The sequence below is a fragment of the Tenebrio molitor genome, chromosome 1, assembly GCF_963966145.1.
Source record: "Tenebrio molitor chromosome 1, icTenMoli1.1, whole genome shotgun sequence".
NCBI classification, from domain to species: Eukaryota; Metazoa; Arthropoda; class Insecta; order Coleoptera; family Tenebrionidae; genus Tenebrio; species Tenebrio molitor.
The window spans coordinates 21,604,290-21,625,786 of NC_091046.1; the positions used below are offsets into that span (position 1 = coordinate 21,604,290).

Genomic DNA, 21,497 nt, shown 5'->3' on the forward strand with positions numbered 1-21,497 from the left:
ATCAATTCAAAGTAGGGTAAGAATCAGATAAAGGTTATTTCACATTAAAAGTCAAGACAATGACGTTGATGTCCCACTTTTTTTGCCCGTACGTTAGTGAGATCTGTCATAAATTCCAAGTACCATATTGGCGCGCCTAGTTACTTTTGCTGGTAGTGCCAACCTAACGACAAGTCCCCAATTCACATCTGTAACGTTCCGACCAAGAAGGTTGAAATAAGAGGAGGGAAGGCGCCCTATGCTGGTAATGCATTGAAAGTGATGCCAATCGTTCCTTCTCCAGCAACCTTTTATTAAAGTTAGTATATTAAATAGAGTTGGCTCCATCCTGGTTCCTAGGGACGTTTTTCGATTGATAACACAGGAGAACACTGATTCTGCGGCGTGGAGTTTGAAAGTCGATATTGGGTAATTTTAATCTTGTGAATACGAAAAGTCTACCATATCTGCCGAATTGACTCTAGTTTTTGAGATAAAGGCAACCCTCTTATGATGAACATAGAATAAAATAAAAATATTGGATATGTTTTAAAACTTTAATTTTCCAACGGCAGCAGCGTTATAATAGCTTTTTATACAACTAGTTGCAATACGAAGGCTTTTTTCGCACTAGACGTGTGAGAACACGTCGTGTGCGAAAAAAGCGAAGTATTGCAACGAGTTGTCTACAAGGCTTTTTACAATTTTGCCAAAATTTAAGTAAAATATTAATTAATTTTTACCGCGAATAAATTGAATTTAAAAGAAGCTGAAAATATTTGGTTGGTTACTGTCATTTTTATAATAAACAACGAAAACGATCTGAAGATTGTCGCATTTTTAAAAGTTTGCGATTATTTAACTGTTTTTGGAAAAAAAATGAGTGATTCAGAAGAAGACAACGTTCTAGAGCGTATTGAAGCTGCTGCACAAGAGGCCGTCTCAAATTTAATCCCCCAGAAATCCCGCGTCGCTTACGAGACAACATACAGCCGTTTCGAAGAATGGAGGTCTAAACAAAAAGTAAATTGCATTAATGAGAAAGTGACGTTGGCGTACTTCCTTGAAAAATCAAAAATTGTGAAGCCCTCAACGTTGTGGAGTGTATATTCCATGTTAAGAACCATGATTTCAATCAACAAAAACCTTGATTTGAGTAAATACACAAAATTTGATCGCATTTTTGAAACGACAAAGTGAAGGATATCGCGCCAAGAAATCCAAAAGCTTCAGTAAGGAAAATATTGAAAAATTTCTTACAACAGCAAATGACGAAGATTACTTAATGCAAAAAGTAAGAGTTTTTTTTGTCGTATAAGTTTGGTTACTATTTATGTTTTGTTTTCAGGTGGTTTTAATAATAGGAATTACGGGAGCTTGTCGGAGGCAAGAATTACTCAATTTAAAAGTAAATGATATAGAAGATTTAGGAGAATTTATGAAATATTATGTTGCCGATCACTAAAACAAAAGTGCCTCGTGAGTTCACAGTAACAAAAGGACATTTGAAAGACCTAAACTTGGTGGATATGGTTCGCAAATATGCAACACTGCGCCCATCTCATACTCCTCATGCTAGATTTTTTATAAATTATAAAAAAGGAAGATGTACCGTGCAAGCAGTGGGCATCAATACCTTCGGTGGTCTCCCAAGTAAAATTGCAAATTTTTTGGAACTCCCAAGAGCAAAAGAATATACTGGACATTGCTTTAGAAGAACTTCAGCGTCTTTATTATAGTATTGCCGTTATAACTTTTTATCTGCTCCGCCCACTAAAATTGACCAATCAGAATCAAAGCCAGATTCAATCTGTATAACTTTTCATCACATTTGCCACGTAAAAAAGTTAAGGTTAGAATTTTGCTGTCAAGTCCACAATTATTGTTTTAGGTTCTAAAAAATAAAATGTCATTAAGACAATTCGAATGTCAGAAATTTTTACTGTGTAAATCAGATCGTCTTAACAACCTATTTGATTGGTAACTAAGAAAATGAAATGGGCGGGGCAGATAAAATGTTACGTTGTCCTTAGTATAGCTAATGCAGTAGCTGATATGTCGGTTATAAAAAGACATGGAGCCTGGAAATCCTCAAATGTAGCTGATTCTTTAGAGAATAAAAATAAGATCTGCAAGTTGCTAGTAGGTGGAGAAGATCAAGAAAACACCCTCCACATTAAAAAAAAAAACATCAAAATGATGTGAATAAGTGAGTACACACCGTTCACACACAGGAGTCGAATTGGGTACAAAACAACTCAATATTTCTGGATTTAATCGTTAATTTAACGAAAATAAATAAAAATCTCATCACCTAAAAAATGATAGTGACAGCGACAAAACTGACAGTTCACATGAAAGCGGCAAAAATGTAATAACATGGGCATGGCCTACTTCGACTGCAATCATTTAGAATAACCCTGTACTTTATGTTACCAATTACAATAAATGTCTCAGTCTTTTACAGTGGACGATACACCACTGGTAACATCCCCACCAACCACCCTTGTTTAGCAACCTTTTATGGCTTTCCACGATTTGGTGGGTGGCATCACGTTTTCAAACTGACCTTCCCTCCTCTTATTGGTAATTGTTGACTTAACCTACTTGTGGAATTTTCGCGTTTTTTCTACCCATAGGGCGTCCTCCTACATCGTTTCCCACCACTCAAACCTTGTGCAAATGCCCTTGTTTTTCCCTCTTGTTGTGTTTCAAGGTCGCGTCAAGGTTGCATCAATGTCTAGTACAGGGGTTCCCAAACTTTTTCAGTTCGCGGCGCACTTACAGGTTTAGTATTTTCTCACGGCGCCCCAGTCGAAATACAATACAATACAGTACAATGACAATTTTAATTTTGGTGACACTAGGCACAGAAATGAAAACAACCACAATCTGGGACTCACGTAGGGTGGAAACTTTAACCGGAATAAAATTCATAACTTGGACATAGATGATTTTTGCAAAAAATCCCGAAACAAATCGATTTTTGTTTTTCCTTGCCCATATTTTGGCGCATATGGTTTTTGCATTTCTGCTCCCGGAAGTTCGCAACCACCCCTAACTTTTTTTTTTCAAATAGAAGGGTATGCCACTTCGCAAAGAAAATAACGCACTATTTGTTTCCTGAATATTTTCGAAGCTTACGTGTTAAAAAATAAAAACCAATTGCGGAATAAGGCTTGACACTGCCACTCTCATTTCTTGTTCTACATTGATTTTTGAGAGATATTTGCTCTTTAGTACAGCTATAGCTGAAAATCCGGCTTCGCATAAATAGGATGTTGCAAAGGGAATGAAAATCCTCATAGCTTTTAAACTAAGAGTTGGATATTCATTTCTGATCGTTATCCAAAACTCCACTAAATCGGAACAAGCGAATTTTGTTTGAAGGTTGTTGTCACAAGAGAGTTCAATGAGACTCTCTTCTTCTTGCGAAGTGAATTCTGGTGGAGCTTGAGAATGGAAAGGATCTTGGATCCACGGAAATTTTTCGACATTGCCTTTCGCAAAGTATTTTGCAAACCATTCAAGATGTGCATGGTATTGCCTTGCATAGACCATTTCAAGGCATTCAGTCAGTCAAATATATCGCACAAATGGCTAGTTTCAGCAAAAAGTCTGCTTCGGCAAAGTATCTGGAATTTTCATGATTTGAATTGTTTATTGCGGATACAAGTAAGTTGAGTTTCCGGAGAAGAGAAAATAGGAGCGCCTCGCGGCGCCCCTGATTACTCTCCACGGCGCCCCAGGGCGCCGCGGCGCACAGTTTGGGAACCCCTGGTCTAGTATAACTAAAGGGCAAGTAAAACTCATTTGCACAAGGTTTGAGTGGTGGGAAACTCTTATTTTAACCTCCTTGGTTCCGACAGGATAGTTGACTCAAGTTGCAAAAAAACACTGCGTTTGCAACAGCATTTTTATGGCATTAGTCATGTAATACTCCAGTTTGAATTCAAATTGCCGCCGCCGAAACAAACGCAAGAGGAACTATTTGGATCTTTTATTGTGTAGGTACTGTTGGGTACCTTGGATGGTGTACTGTTGGTATCAGAAACGCAGGGCGAGGGCACTCTACTACTACTACTATCAGCCCTCGAAGTGAACGGTGGTGTTTGGTCAACCGGTCGCTTTCATTGTTTGAGTTGAAAATGTAATTTTCGCTGTTACGAATCCCGAGTCGTGCATTTTTCTTGTGTATTGTCAATGTAATCAGGGCCGTGCTCCGTAAACATTCACTAATCGCGGAGGAGACACGTGTTGGTTGATTACAGGTGGACAGGTGCGAACCTCATGTGTCGCCGACAGTTTGCGCGTTGTAATTCAGGTAGTATGATCTTACCGACAACAAGAGGTGTCTAGCATGTATGATATTTCGTTTTGTTATTCCGATAAGCTCGGGAGAAGTAAGAATTGAGAGTGTGGGGAAATCCTTGGGGGAACGTTGCAATAAAGTTATCCGGTAGTCAAAATCCGTTGGACGAGTCCATTTTTAAAGTTTGGGTTAGGAAGGGAGGAACAGTTAACCGATGATATTGTGTCAGCGATTTAAATAGGGAAAACGGGAGTCCATTTAGGGAACGGCCATCCATTTGCCACAAGGAAAAACGTGAGTAAGTGTTTGGCCGAAGTTAGGTGTCGACGCGTGGAGCAGATTTTCCACGTTGCAATGAAAAACGAGAACACATCAAAAGGGCCGACGTGAGATTGCCGGCGTGAGGATCTGCGAGGCTTTTTCATGACGTGTGACCTTGGCCGTGTAGCTTCTCGACCGCCCTCGGTGGAAGGCCTCCGGTTCATCTGATGTGAGGACCTGCATGAGTGTTTCGGAGGACACAAGCGGTCAAGAGGAGGGCACTGCACCCATAACAAGTTAGGTGTCGCAGGGACTTGGACTACCCGACGTCGCTAGGGTAGAAATTAAGAGACTGGGGGGCGAGAACTAGGTCTATTCCGCGATCGGAAACCACGTGCTAGCACGAAGAGCTAAGAGCCCGAGGTGCGCAATATGCATTTAGGGAATTAGATTGTCTGTCATTGTAGTCTTGAGCCTTGTTGCGCAATCTGAGGTAACATGTGGTGTAACTTTAGAGATTGAAGAGATTATGGTGCGCCATAATTTGTGGATGATTTTTGGGGGTTTTACTCATCCCATTTACAGTGTCTATTCCTAATAGCATAATTATCATTTGTTTCACGGTGCCGCTTTGATCTTGTATTTCAGGTTAGATTTTGGGCGGCCGTTGTTGTTATTTATTAGTTATACAGAATGTCCCAGAACTCGCGGATCAAACTTAGAGTGCGTTTTCCTTGGTGATAACTGAAAGCAATAGCGTTTAAAAAAAAGTACAGGGTATAATGGATTATTTGTAATGAATAATTAAAGTTGACCAATCAGAAGGACGCTGTTAATTTGAATTTCAGGTAAATTTAACCAACAGTTTGAATTGCCTAGCAACATAATTCTAGTAAGAATGATAGTGGGATGAGTTTTGGTATTGATAAGTGTAAAATGCAATCAATATGTCGCGGTCATTACGAACATTTAGAATATATAACTCAAGAAGGAGAAATCATTAAAAATTTAAATAAAGGAGAATTTTATAAATATTTAGGTATTAATCAATCAAATCATATTCAACACTCAATTATAAAAGAAAATTTAGAAAAGCAATTTTATTTAAGAATTAAATCTATTTTAAAATCAAAATTAAACGGTAATAATTTAATTAAAGCAGTTAATACATATGCTGTTCCATTACTGACCTATTCTTTCGGTGTTATAAAATGGTCCAAAACTAATTTACAGAACATAAACATTAAAACTAGAGTTCTTTTTACCAAATTTAGTAAACACCATCCTAAATCTGCTATTGAAAGATTTAATTTACCACGCGAAAACGGTGGTAGGGGTTTTTCAAATCTAGAAATACTGCTAAAAAATCAAATTGCTTCACTATAAAATTATTTCCTCAATAGAGCTCGTGATAACACCTTTTTCAATGTTTTGGTTTCAGCCGATAAAGGCTACACACCTTTAAATTTAAGTGATAATATAATTTCAGACATTATTAAGCCAAATATACCTGACACAATTGCAAATATAAAACAGAAGTCTTTACATGGGAGATACTTTAAAGAACTGGAACAACCAGAAGTTAATATTCAGGCCTCTCATGCATGGCTTAAGAAATCAAATATTCACCCCGAGACGGAGGGTTTTAATACAAGATCGTGTTATAAATACAAGAAATTATAAAAAACACATATGCGGTTTACAATCGATAATTGATAAATGTAGGATTTGCGGAACTGAAGGGGAAACAATTGAACACATCATTTCTTCTTGCACCGTTTTGGCTCAAAGCGAATATAAAAAACGTCACGATATATTCGCTAAAATTATACACATGAATTTAGGTGTTAAATTCAATTTATTAAAGAATACACAACCACATTATAGTTATACACCAGAAAGTTGTTTGGAAAATGACAGTTACAAGTTATATTTTGATAGAACAATTTTAACTGACATTCATATTAAGCATAACAGACCAGACATTATAATTTTAAATAAAAAACAAAAGCAAGCATATCTTTTAGATATAGCTGTTCCAAATTCACATAATATAACACAGACATATAACACAAAAATTAATAAATATTTAGAGCTGTCCGTTGCTATGAGAAATCTTTGGTGTTTAGAAAAAATTTCAATTTTACCACTTGTAATTTCAGCAACGGGTAATAGTACCGCAATCTCTTTTTAAAAACTTAAAAATTCTGGATTTAGATAACACATTGGTAGTTGAAATTCAAAAAGGTATATTATTATACTCATGTCACATCGTGAGGAAGTTCCTTAACATTGACACAGAACATAATACACAACAAAGTCAAAATGCGGAGGCAAGACGCCGGTAATTATGTTGATAAGCACTGCACTATTACTTGATAGTAATATCCGTAATAGTGTATGTACTCCGGCAAAATTGCCGTGCCGCCGGGTGGAGGTGGGATACGAAATTAAATGGAATTTCTAGTAAATGTTTGGGCAACTGTAAAGATTTTGACAACGTCAAGTTATAATTTAATTCGAAATTGTCAAACTTTGTATTGAAATCATGTATACAGCTGCAGAGTAAGCCGAAATGCTCATACTTTATGGATTGTGCGGGCACAATGCACGTGAGGATGCAAGAGAATATGCAATACGTTTTCCACGACGTTTGCCATAACGTATTTCTACGGTTGGTGGATCGTGCTGGAGACACTGGGTCCTTGGTGCCTACATGACTAGAAATGGGTGGTCCCCCGCGAGACGTTAGAACGCCAGAGACTGAAGATGCTGTTCTTCAGTCCTTTGATGACGACGATAGAAGTTTATTTGAAGAACTGTATTTACCGCGAACCTATCAATACTTTAGAAGAACTTAATAACCAAATTCACGAAGCACTGGCTACTGTTATTCCTAATATGCTTAGACTGGCAAGGGAAAATTCAATAAGACGAGCTCGCCTATTCCTTCAGATGAAGGGTGGTCATTTTGAACACTTGTTATAAATTATTCTTTTTATTTCATTTGTTGCATTCTACAATCGTTTAAGTTATAAAATTTAGGCTTAAATTTTAACTAATAATGATGCTAAAATAAATAGGTTAGTTCAACTCAGTTTTGTCTTCTTTCTTTCAGAACTGCCACTGTGCTTGATCTGTTGTTCAAAACCTACGTGTAACTTCAGCTTTTTGCAATGTCAAGAATGTTCCTAAAAGTCTTTTCTTTCATTTCGACGACGACGGGTCCCGCTCGTGTAGCTGCGCTAATACATTGCAGATGCAGGGTGTATGCACAGGAGTCAGGATACATTTCTTGCGATTCCGATTTACTTCACAGGCCCTGCATATTTCACTTTTTACTTAGATTTTTAAGGTAGTAATATTACTCACTTGACGCTACGTCGCCATTTTACCATCATATCCCTCCCGTCAATTTCCCATACCCCACAAGGTTACAATTGCTCTGGAAATTTTCACTCATAACAAACAATATTTCATTCATTGCCGGTTTGCCGGAAGAAGAAACTTCTTGCATTCCCTGATGAAGATTCTATACATTTGTTCGCCTGCCTTTGGCGAAATTATCCCATTTTTGGTTATTTCAAAAGTAGCTGTCACTTTTGACGTCTGTTTCGACAAGTCGACCAGATATATATTGAAAATAATTTTATTATTCATACGAATTACACGTTGCTTGGCAATTGAGGGAAGGTACTCAATTTTCTCGTAAAGGGAAAATTAGATCGAATTCTATTTCTATTGGTCAATTTGATTAATTCATAACTAAAAAGCTGTTGCAGCCTGAACATTTTTATAAACATTTTTTACCTTCATTACCATCAAGGAAAACGCACTCTAAATTTGATCCACGAGTTCTGGGACACGCTGTATATTTTGGTTCGGACCCAAGGGAGAACTGCTTTTTTTACCCTCCTCAAAAGGCGGTTAGACAAATTTATTGTGTTGTTATGTATTTCTCGTTGTGTCATGTAAATTCGCACCGCGAAATTGTTCAATTTATTAAGTGATCTTGTCCCAGATTCAATAACACTGTAAATGAAAACGAGAATGTATTCATTGATGAATGCATAAAATAAATGCAGGCGTCCTCCCAGCGATTTATGGATTTTTATTTCGAAGTTTGTCCTCCCTCCAGGTCCGCCATTTGCATCCCGAGCTAGTCTGCCGCCATTTTGTACAAAACACACAACGTAGAGGTTTTACCGCTTCGATGACGATCACGACATGGCCACAGTATCAAGTTGTTCAAGTTTGCGGGTTTAGTTTGAAATTTTAAATGTTTGAATTTTGACGGAAGACTGGTGATAATATGTTTCAAACATATTCGTCGCTAAAAAACGACTATAGTACTTATATCCTCTTGTTAGATGGAAATCGTGGTAGGGAGTATTTAAATTTGATTAGCTAACAGCGAGGCGCGTTTACACGAGCAAAGTTTAGGGTTCATGATCTAAAATAAAAACTTCTAAATTATGACTGAAAAAAAAAGAAACTATAATGTAATGTTCTTAAAGCTTAATGGAATTGGTAGGTATCTACAGTTTCAAAAATTTTGAGATATTTTTAATAAAATCGCATAAAATGAGATTTTAAGCGTTGTTGCCAGATTGTGTTCGTGTAAAGTAAAGGCTCTGCCATTTCTATTGAAACACCACCTGTTGGATTTTTTTTAAATTTAGCAATGTGTAACAGGTTTGGTTGGTTGTAAAACGGCTTTTAGTGAGAAATTTGAAATTTTGACATTTTCTAGTTCCTAAAACGTCAAAGCAAATCACTGTCAAAATAAGTATGATAAATTGATAAATCAATGATCTAACTACACATTTAGCAATTATTTATCTCGTCGACGCATCGTGCATTCTTAATTAATTTAATATAAATGTCAATGGAAATCTAAAAATTTTACGCCTGCGAGCCCTACCACTACAAATGTGAGTGAGTGGTTTTTAGCGTGGTTATCTGTCGTGGTTAGTGTTCCTGCTGGAACATGGAAGGTAAAACCCAAGGGAAACTCAAAGAATTTTAATCAATGAACAAGGAAATTACAAAATCAAAGGATTGGCGCCAGGTTTGGAATTTTGAAGAATTTCGCCTCTCAGGTGTGATTGGATAATTCTGTAGACGGTAATATCAGATACCTATCTGGAAAAAGAAATTGGTATAATGGGGGTATATAGGCAATGTGGGATAAGATTGTAAGGATTAAAAAAAAATCTGGAGTTTGAGGAACTCATAATTGAATGAATTGGGGAAAAGTTTAAGTAAAAAAATAATTAATTTTGGTTTATTTCAATGTACTTATATGTATTAAGTATTTTAATAAACTACACTTGCTGAAATGCTTTTTTTTATTGAATATTTCTTATACTGAAACCACAGAGGATCGACGAAACTAACACGTAACCTCACTTTTCTGCTGTTAAAGTTAAATGAGTTATAATAATTAATAATAAATAAAACTGCACTTAAAGTTTAGCTGAAGAGATGAAAATCAAAGTTACAATTAATTCCAATTTAGAACAATAATTTAAGGTGTCCCCTCAAGGCGCATGTGCCAAGTGGCGTGTGATAAAAAGTGCGGGATTTAATTTTGATGTTATACCTAAATGTTAGCATTGTTAGCAAATGTAAATACGTTCTAAGCTGAAGACGCTGACGCTTTTTAGAATGATAGAAAAACACCTTTTTTAACTTACGGAAAAGATTTCTGAAATTTCAACACATTTTTTCGATTGACCACATTGGCTAACTTAAATGCAGTTTATCATATAATTTAATAAGAGTTCTCTTTATGTCAGCACCCATAAGGAGTGTTTTTTTTTTCTATTTTGCTCTATTTTCGCGAAAAAACAATAAATTCTTGATAATCATTGGGTTATAATTGAATGAAAGACGCGTTGAGTCAAATATGACATGACATTCAACAAAAATCAAGATTGGCAATAATAGTCAAAAAATTACTAAACATATTTGCAGCGTTGCCAAACTGTCAATCAACAGGTGGTGTTTCAATAGAAATGGCAAAGCCTATAGGAAAAATTATATAATTGTTCACATCGAAATGGATAAAACTCTTCATGCGTTCATGCGTTCCTGTGTTCGTTTTATTTGTCTATTAAAAACCAGTTCTTGTCAGAACTAATCCTTGCTGTGTTTACAGTTTTCGTGGTAAGTTGTATCAATGAGAAAACAAAATGATATATATTTCAAGATTTCGAAGAACCAGTCTTGTGGACCTATTTCCTCGTATCTGGAGACACCAGCTGCAAATTCTGCTACAGTAAATGCCAGAAGACGAAAATTACCAACAGGTATAATTAATTATAGTGATGAAAATTGCATGTTATGATTAATTTTGTTCCATATAGGTCATTTGACTCTTCGAGAAAAAAACTGTCATACATAATGTTCACCAAAACATTGTAAAGGACTTCTCAGATATTGGAGCAACTGAACAGAAAAAGAAGACAGCTTCATATACTGGTATTACTGTGATTTTGCTAAAAACAAAAATTCTTTAACATATAATTATTCACAGGTTTCTCTTTGTCTACAATTTATACTCTTCTGGGTGAAGTACACTCAACTGGACATGTCAGCCCAGCAAATAAAGCGAAGCATGAAGAAAGAATAATATTAGATGATCATGCAAACTATCTAATTAGGAAAACTGTGCATGATTTTTTTTTTAAACAAATTCCGCCAACAATTAATGCTGTACTTGAGGAGACTAAACTTAATCCTGAAATTCCTAAGATGGGCCGATCAAAATTGCATAAAGTGCTGAAAGAATTACAATTTTTTCAAAGACAATTATATTCTTATTATACTGACCCGGCGGCATGGCAATTTTGCCGGAGTACATACACTCTTACGGATATTACTATCAAGTAATAGTGCAGTGCTTATCAACATAATTACCGGCGTCTCGCCTCCGCATTTTTATTATTATACATATTTTGTTTGTATTTGTTATTTTTTCTAGACCTCTCAACATTTTGAATATGAATTTATAATAAAATTTTTATATAAACAGGCTTTACCTCTTTTAAATTACTACATAATGCAATTTTTTTAATTGAATAACATTCTGCGATTATAATTTAATTGAGATTTATATTCGGCATTTTCAAATATTCGCGCCATTTTTCTCCTGCAATCCTGCTACCCGATTTATAATTTTTGCTGTGTAAACCTGGTTTCTTCCTGCTAAACAAATGTAGTATAAGTCTATTCATTTTGTATTGAACTTTTCAAGGTCAAATAATTTTATTTTTTGGCTCTATACTTAATTATGTTTTGTAAATAGTGACATGCAGGTAAACACCGTTCACGTTGGATTGAGCATTGCTAAATCGCATTATGTTGGTTAGCTGCATGTCACTATTTACAAAACATAATTACAGAGCCAAAAAATAAAATTATTTGACCTTGAAAAGTTCAATACAAAATGAAATATATGGAAAATATTCAATCCAAATTATGATTTTCTGGTCTCTTTGTGCCTTTGTTTGGCTGAAAAACATTGAAAAAATGCTGTTGCAAATGTCTAAATTGGTTGCATACCAAATATTCTCAATACGAGCGTCTAGCTGCAGGGATAAACCCTCCAATAGAAACGTGGGTTGGTTGGAGCATTTAAAATTTGCCGCCAATTGACTGTGATAGGGTGCGTTTGCAGTAGTGCGGTACTGTGGTACAGATACAGAGTGCATGAAGATTGAAGAGTAGTGTAGGGTGCAGGCTGCATGCATTTCGGTAGCTGGTGGTAGGCCGCTTTCCCTCTTCCGTTTATGGTTGCCGCTCCATATGTATAAAAACATCAAAATAATGTAAATATTCAAGTGAGTACACACCGTTCACACTCAGGAGTTAAATTAGGTGAAAAACAACTCAATATTTTTGGATTCAATCGATAATTAAAAAAAGATAATAATAAAATACTCATCACCGTACTTTTCACCTAAAAATGACACTGACAGCGACAAAAATTGACAGTTCACATGAAAGCGGCAAAAATTTCATAACATGGGCATGGCCTGCTTCGACTACAATCATTTATAATAATTACTCACCCTGTAGAAACGTTGCTAAAACTTTGTTCATATCATTGAAGTTATCGCGTAAAATTTGTACTAGCGCATGCGCATTTTGTTCTAGATTTTCATTGGAGGGTTTATCCCTGCAGCTAGACGCTCGTCATTCTCAATTGTGCATTTTAAATCTAGTGGAATGCTTATTCACAGACAATTAAACTATAGTAAGACACTTCAATCCCATATAATAATGTTGGAATAGCTTCGACGGTGCTGCTCCGCACGCAGTTGGCCAAAACACTCCGTCGTATTTATTCGTAAAATTTCGACTATTACCGTTGTATTTAAAACAGTCAAAAAATATTTGTCAAATGTGACACTTTTCTGAGAAAAATAAAAATGTACTTTTTAAAGATATAAGACTTTCTGTGAATAAAAAGGTAGGAATTAGTGCCATTTATTAAATGAAAGTAATTATAATAGCCAACGTTTTCAGTATTGAGAAATTGTCAATAAGAAAACAATAAAGAAAGGAAAAAAATAACATTTTCTACTTTTTGGGCAATTTGTGAATCTGCTACGTAATTTATAAAGGTAAAAACTTAAGTGATGAAACTTCTTAATAAAGTTATACTTTCAGTTTCAATTCAAGACAAAAAGAAACCAAACAATAATTTTCATGGTTTATTTGTAAAAGCCATTTTCTGGAAATTAAAACAAAATTGTTGGATGCATCAATCAATTTGATCATTTATAAAAAAAAAAAACTGCAGGACGTAAGAAGAGAATTTAAAAAAAAATCGTCAAAGACATGTTACTTACGAAGAAAATGGGGATTTTCTGAATATTTAATTTTAGTTTTGGTTCTAGTTTTTAATTTAATTCATTTATTGTTAATTTTTCTTTTAATTAATAAAACGTTGTGCATTTTAAAGACATTTTACATTTGAAATTAATATTAAATGAGGACAAAATTATTAATTTAAACAACTCCATCAAGCATGCTTTATAAAATTAGTTCGGCGAACTGCTCGCGCCGCGCTGGAATCGTGTTTCCAACAAAGCCAGTAGATACATATAAAGTACCGACACGGGTGACAGCTTCGGATGACAGCACCACTAACGATTAGAATTCCGCTCGAGGCGCTACGATCGCGAATTTGTCACATTGACGCTCGAAACTTAAAAAGTTCATTTGAAAATTATTCGGCAATAATGCCGTCTTGTTGTGCCCTTAATTGCCGAAGCTTTTCTGGAGTAAGCTTTTGCCGTTTGCCTATATCGGATAAGAGCCGATATAAGGCTTGGATTCTAAATACTGGACGAAGAAAATTGTCTGAAAACGTTCGACTTTGCGAAGTTAGTGCATTCATATATTTAAATTTCGTACATACATACATAGTTTAATAAATTTCGTCTATTTAGAAACATTTTACACCTGATCAGTTTGAAGGGAGATCTGACAAAAAGGTGCTGAGATGCAATGCGATTCCAACATATGTATTTTTTTAATATGTGAATCTGTCTTTTTCAATCATCGTTCCGTTTTGCAACAAAAAGACATTAAAATACTCCGTGAAAATCAAAGGCAAAATTTAAAAATAGCAAGGTTGGTAGAACTGACTAATTTGTATAATAGGTTGCCTCGTTGAAAATTGCGGGGCGGGGGGGAAAGTAACTCGTGACGTAAAATCAACCCAGAAATTTTGGGTGTTCGAATAGAACCCAAGGTTTATAAGCTCCGTGGAGTTTATTGGGTGGCTTTTTGGGCTTTATTCTAGCGATGGAACACCTAATGCATGATCGACAGCCTCTGTTGTAAAAGTTTAGTACACTGTGACGTCACGAGTAACTTTTGCGGGGGGAAAAAATTCAGACTATTGCTTTAAATGGCAACGAGGCAACCTATTATACAAATTAGTCAGTTCTACCAACCTTGAAAAATAGCTTAAGTAGCGACATCTGTTGACGGACCCATCGCCACTGGTGCTGTCAGTGTCACTAAATGTCACCCGTGTCGGTACTTTATATGTATCTACTGGCTTTGGTTTCCAAAAATTGGGTAGCAATGCGACGTCTTACTATAGTTTAATTGTCTGTGTGCTTATTCCAGGGGTAGGGCACTCTAATAGACGACCTTGAATCAAGTTTAATATTTTGCGGCAACTACAGATGGCGCTCAGATCAAAAAAAATTAAAAAATTTGCTACTACCAACACAATTTAGTAATTCCTATGGTTGGTCATCCTGGATAAATCCCCAATCGCATTCACTTTCCTAGTAATTCCCAGAAAAGTGTTGCGAGGCATGACGCAATTTAGTGGAAAGTGGAAAAATACATGTAGATTTTGTGTTTTTGTGTTCAATTTTTAAGTACTTTTGGACAATTCGTAAAAAAAATGAAGCCGTGTTGTGTACCCGGATGTGAAAATATTCCAAATCGCAGGTAGGCTGTAAAAATTAAATTTTTAAACTTTGATAATAATAATCAATCAATGTTTACGAAAAATCAAAATTTATATTTAATTATTTATATTATGTTTGTTTCTCAGGCGTTAAGGAATCTTCCAAGACAGAAGACTGGTTCAGTCACCTTCAGGAAGAATATAAATATGTATGTTACTCCTGAAAAAATAAAAGGTAGGTCTGTTTTTATGTTATAGTTCAAATACCTAATTGATACTTATTTTAATTTAGATGCGCTTCGAGCTTTACCTCCTACCATCATTGGGCATTCTCCTGAATCCTGGTCTGTGGAAGAGCCAGAAAAGACATATCCAGCGATCAAATTAATTTGTAATCGAGTTATCCCTGAATCCGAAATCGTATGTCGTTTCTTGAACAAAAAACACAGGTTAGATCTGGACATATCAATCTAAAAGACATACGGATTCAAATCCATGGATGACTCGATTACAAATTAATTTGATCGCACTTTACTTACCACAGACCAAGATGGTGAGGACTTCTTTGTTTACCACTCCCACTCAAAGTAAGAGATGAATCCAATTATCTTTAAAAAAATATTGGAATTTGTATTTATTTTATTTTTTTACGAGTATTGTTTTACTATTGGGGACACGGAAAACTGGGCAGATGTGTCATTCATTGTCAACATTTCTAAACCATACCTTAGCTACTCATAACCAAGCTTTACCTTAATTTGACAGTTTTTTTGAAAATATCAATCATAATGACGGTAAAGGTGCATTTACATTGACACTTTTTGAAATGACAATAACAGACTGCCAGGATTCCATGTCCCTCATTGTACAATATTGTTTATAAAGAAGCCTTTAAAACACGACGCGTAGCGGAGTGCTTTTAACGTCGCAAGTGCTTTAAAGACCCTTAAAACGTGTATTATACGCTATTTTTTATTATACTTGCACTACAATCTGAAAAATATAACAAAAAAAGTAAATTCAAATACCTTTTCCGAAGAGCTTATATTAATAACATAATTACATAAACATTTTTGTTTTATAATACAAAAATTTCCGAAGTAATCTGTGTCATTAATTGTTGAGATAGAAATGGTCAATTGTTGTTTTGTTCGTTCGTATATTTATTTATTAAAAATTGTGTATAAATGTGTATAATAGGTATTTATTATTATTATTATTCAAAATGTAGGTGAATTTGAAAAAACGGGAAATGACATATTTCGTAATGTAATTTGGGTTTTAAATATTTGTCAATTAATTGTCTACTCGACAGTACCTATCAAATAATTTTTAAACACTTTATATCATTGAATTATTTATTTATAAACTGACATACCGTCAAAATATTGTAATCTATTTCTAAAAAGCTATTTTCAAACTGACAAACATGAAAAGAAACGTGTCGGGTTTTTTTGACATTTCCCGTTTTTTTTTTTTTAAATTGAAATACATACAATTAAAACCAGACATCACTTTTGTGTTACGTCAAAATCCAAATGTGTAATTAATGCTTTTTTGACACTGACATTTAAATGATGGCTAGTTTTTTTTTGCCGGCCTTTGTACGTACTTATGTGTATATGTAGAAACGCCTTGTTTTATGCATTCGCTTTGCTCGTATATTAATTTTTGTATTCTTACTTGTTTTATAATAAATATTGTAACATTTTATTTGACCTTGTGTTGAATTATCACCCTAAAAAATTTTTTGGAAGCAGTGCATAATACAGGATTCAATTTTGCCGCCTTAGCACGATTACAGGCCTCCAATCAACTTTTTACCGACTCTTCGTAAAACTTTTTTGCGGCCACTATAGATGGCGCTGAAACTTGTTATCCGTTGAATATGAGAGAGTGGCCAATCTATTCTCTTCTTTATCTAGGGCTTATTCCAAGTTCCAACTGTTGGCAACGCTGCCTATATAGTATGCGCCACCCACAGAGATATATAAAGTAAATAGAGGGGCAATATCATATATCTAATACTCCTATATGGAGCATTCCCTATTTTACTGCATGGACGGTTCGTGGACAGAGCAAGGGAAACAGACATATTGATGTGTGCATAAGTTGCATCTTACGGATTATTTGGATCAAATGCGCAAGCGCAACTTTACGGTGCCAAAATTCACACAATCAAATAAGTAATTAATTTTGAAATACGAAAAGGAAAAGTTTGCAACAAAATTAATTTTTAAATGAAAAATTTTACCAGTTAAGCGTTTTTACATTTATTTAAGGGGAATTTTTAATTATATGACGTCTCATTTTGTTCAATATATGTATTACGTATTAGGTAACTTACTATTGTAATAGTTGTAATAATTCCTCAGTCTTGAAATTGGATGTTTGAATAAAAAAACTCCGAACCGGTTCAGACAAAATCATCATCAAAAACTTTTGATGTTATTCTTGTCAATACGCAGATAAAATGAGTCTTGAAACTGAACATTTGCAGCAATCGATCTCCGATGTGTAAATTAGCACATTACGAGTATTATTGTTTTATTAGGATTAAAAGTGGCATTTTTTTGATGAGCAAAATTTGCCGAGCGAATGCAAAAGTCAAAAAAATGCCAATGGAGACAGGAAACTCCCTAGCTTTAGGTTGGCGGCACTTCGGTGCATGCGCATTTTCACGAAGCGGCACGAAAGGATAGAACATATCTTCGTCTACCTTCCTCTGTCCACGAATTGAAAGCAAATGCTCCATATAGGAGTATTAGATAATTTAGATATATGGGCAATACATACGGAGCTGCGCGAACAAAATTAAGGCGTCCATGGAGGTATATGGGATGGAACGACGCATGCGCTTTATTTATATACAACACCACCATCTTACCAGAGAACACAACCCACTGATCTCTATGGTACACCATAGACGTCAGTGATCTAACTAAATAACCACAAACAACAAACTAGTGGTGGGCCAAACTGCTATTTTTCAGTTAGTGAAATGAGTCATCCACTTTTTTCATTGTTATTTTAACATTACCTACTTAACATTTTTGTTCCACAACGATATACATATGATACAATAAGGAAAAGAAATAAATGAGCTAATGAGCAGCAATAACTATTGCGGATTTTTTTTTTTGAAAACTAAAATAAAGTTAATCCATTGAATTTAAATGTTTTAATAAAATCAACGTAAGTACAATTTATCAGTTATGATATGAATGTATTAGTTTAACAATTAGTTTTATAATAATTATTATGTAACTAAATAATAAATTGATAATTTTTTAAAACATTAATTAGGAGTAATTAACATTTAGCGGTAGGTCTAAATTAATGAGATGACCAAAATGTGGTTTCCCACGATTAAGATAGGAATTTGAGAAAAACGCTCTAGATCACGTTTAAACTGTAAAAATTGGTTCTCCAGATGATTTTTGCACCTAATATGGTGGGAAGAAAAAATTAGAAAAACTCAAAGTGGTGACAATTTGAGAAGATGTCAAAAAAATCGGCCGCTTGGACATTTCTGTTTATTGACACGAAGTAATAATTACTCAAATTGCAAAAAAATAATATTGGAAGGGCCAAAAATTGTAGGGTTCGGACCTGTTCAAAGTATAAAATTTGAAGAATTCGGTCCTGCTTTGACTCATTGCGCAAACTTTGTTCCCTCCTGCGCAGTTGCTATTAATCACAAATTTCAAGCATTGCTTTGATCCTCTATTTCAGGGGGTTGGCACTTCATATGAAACAGCGAGAAACACATATTTAGTTAATCATACTTTTTATAGATGGCCCTATTTACTTTATATATCTCTGTGGGGCCACCACGCGCCAACATCACTTCCATCCCATATCTATGGCCGGGATGCGCTTGTGCCTTGCGCAGTCGTACGGTATAAAGAATTCGTCCCTGAATTCGTCTCATTCGTCTATCGTTTGACGTGTGTTGTAATCGGTTCGACACGGAATTTGTGTGGAAAGTCACCGTCATTTTAATTCGTTATTTTTCCAATTGTGAAAGGAGAAGTTCATTTTCTTGAATAATTTTTTGAGAATTGTATGATCTGTACGCTCCTGTCAATATTTTCTTTATTTTCAAGAGCAATGGCAGAAGCACGTGAAAGAACTTTTATCATGGTTAAGCCAGATGGTGTTCAGAGAGGCCTTGTAGGAAAAATTATTCAGAGATTTGAAGAAAAAGGCTTTAAATTAGTTGCCTTAAAATTTGTGTGGGTTAGTAATTGTTACAGTATTCTTGTTTTCATTGGTCAAGCATGAACATTAACCTTTATTTTACAGCCCAGTGAGGAGCTTCTCAAACAACATTATGCTGATCTGGCATCGAGACCATTCTTCCCAGGCTTAGTAAAATATATGAGCAGTGGACCAGTTGTTCCTATGGTGTGGGAAGGATTGAATGTTGTCAAAACAGGACGTGTAATGTTAGGTGCTACAAATCCTGCAGATAGTGCTCCAGGAACAATTCGTGGAGATCTTTGCATTCAAGTTGGACGTAACATTATTCATGGTTCAGATGCTGTTGAATCTGCAAAAAAAGAAATTGCTCTCTGGTTTGGAGAAAAAGAATTGATTAATTGGAAACCTGCTAATGAAGGTTGGATATATGAAGATTGAATTTCATAAGAAATCTGTTTTGAATAATTAAAAAATTCAACTAGTGCATTGTCTTTTTGTACAGTCTATAAATAAATAACCCCTCTTATCAAGAAAAGCTAGATCATCCATTAATTGTGGAAGTAAACGGGATTTTTACTATGTACAATATTTTTCTCATTTAATGTACATAAAGTTGACTCAAGTTGCAAAAAAACATCATTTGCAACAGCATTTTTTTCATATTTTTGAACCAAATAATGGGACCAGAAAATCATAGTTTGGGTTGGATATTTTCCATATAAGTACAGTTTTAAAGTAATTTCAAATGACTAATGCCATAAAAGTGCTGTTGCAAATGCCAAGTGGTTTTTTGCAACTTGAGTCAACTTTACACTGTCTATAAAAGAATGTGGGATGGCAGAGGGCTTTGGAATTTGCATTTGCAGATTGTTAAATATTCACAAAAAGTCAACTTAACCTCATTTCCGCTTTCGAAGTACTGCTTAGTTGTTTCTTGCGTTCCTGGCCATTTTATTGTTAAAAGAAAAGCATCTTCCAAAGCTAGATAATTTCCAGTGGTGTTACAAAGGTATTGTCTGTTTTTATATTGAAAATCAGAATAATTTTAATTTTATAACCTCTCAAATATTTTAGAAGTAATTGCTAGAATGGTCTTCACACTTGAACAAAATAAGTTCCTTTGTAATGTCTTATTACTGCAACGGTGTCTCTTCAAACTGCAGTACATGTCATAAAATTGTTAGAGCATTTATATCCATACAAAGTAACAACTGTACAATAGCTCCTCTCTAATGATCCTGAAAGCCACATAAATTATTGTAATTGGTTTCTGAATCTGTTCACCTTTCTGTATTCGGCTACTTGAAAAATGAAGTGTATGAACGACAAATATTAATTTGTCGTTCATACACTTCATTTTAAATGATTTAGATGAGATTACCAACTGTTGTCGTAACATCAATCAACAGATGTTAGAAAATATTTTTGAAAACAAGAAAGTGAGATGTTCAGAGCAAAATGGAGGACACTTTAAGCCATTTTTTAAATTTTCATTGTTACTTTTTTAACTGACTCACTGATGTTATTTACCTTCTTCTTAAGTGTTTAATAAATACGTAATTTGTTGAGTGTTGGGACCTATCAATAATGCATTTCATTAATTTAATTTTATTTATTTTTTTTTTTGTATTAATTTTGTCAAGCTAGGCAATAGGCAACCAGTAAAACCAGTTTGTTCTGGTGTTGCACATCGTAGATCAGGCTAATATTATTCGATTTCAAGGTTAAAATAAGAGGAGGGAAGGCGCCCTATGCTGGTAATGTATTGAGTGATTATTATTATACACTACGCGACAGAGGAATACAATTACGGGGCAGGAAACTTTACGGCGTTCAGCACTCACCTGAAAATATCATTGTCTTGCGACTCATTATAAATGCACATTTGGTGTAAAGGTGAAAACTTCAAAACATTCGTTCTGGGTATAGATATGTAAAAAGTTCTCGACTGGCGAGTTCCTTTGTTAGACACATGAACAGAAATATGACTTAGCAAGTCAGGACAGTCAATTTTGTATTTGATCATTTTTTTTTTAAATTCATTGAAAAATTTCTTCTGGTCTGAAGGTCTAGAAAACCAAACCTTTTGAGTACTTACCTAAATTCTGTTGAGAATAACCTCTCTCAGGATAGACACCATCAGAATGCTAAAAATTTGAGAAAACGACGCTGAATAGTTTCAATTTTATCCATACATCTCTGATAACTTGGATCCCAAATGATGCTGCCATACTCAAGTTTTGATCTTACGCACAATATAAGAGTTTTAAGGTGTCGATATTTCTGAAGTGCGTA

The 21,497-nt window shown here is 34.9% G+C and overlaps 1 protein-coding gene and 3 long non-coding RNA genes across 4 annotated transcripts in view; all 4 read left to right on the top strand.

The window, feature by feature from the left end:
* Nucleotides 1-21,497, top strand: part of LOC138141338 (uncharacterized) — a 111,015-nt gene that overhangs the window by 20,845 nt on the left and 68,673 nt on the right. The window lies entirely within an intron of this gene.
* Nucleotides 10,807-11,592, top strand: LOC138141331 (uncharacterized). Its single transcript, XR_011163092.1, has 3 exons — nucleotides 10,807-10,866; nucleotides 10,924-11,038; nucleotides 11,094-11,592. It is a non-coding gene; the product is annotated as an uncharacterized lncRNA (long non-coding RNA).
* On the top strand, nucleotides 12,806-13,263 carry LOC138141335 (uncharacterized). The gene is made up of 3 exons (XR_011163095.1): nucleotides 12,806-13,031; nucleotides 13,088-13,185; nucleotides 13,232-13,263. It is a non-coding gene; the product is annotated as an uncharacterized lncRNA (long non-coding RNA).
* Nucleotides 19,065-19,684, top strand: awd (nucleoside diphosphate kinase). Its single transcript, XM_069062050.1, has 2 exons — nucleotides 19,065-19,238; nucleotides 19,305-19,684. Exons 1-2 carry the CDS (start codon nucleotides 19,065-19,067, stop codon nucleotides 19,638-19,640), a joined length of 510 nt encoding a protein of 169 aa, XP_068918151.1. The 3' UTR covers nucleotides 19,641-19,684.

Excerpts from the sequence above, each read along its gene's own strand:
- awd (XM_069062050.1), top strand. The coding sequence starts at position 19,065 with ATGATCTGTACGCTCCTGTCAATATTTTCTTTATTTTCAAGAGCAATG. Across the intron at positions 19,239-19,304 it reads TTGCCTTAAAATTTGTGTGG|CCCAGTGAGGAGCTTCTCAA; the intron begins GTTAGTAATTGT and ends TTTATTTTACAG.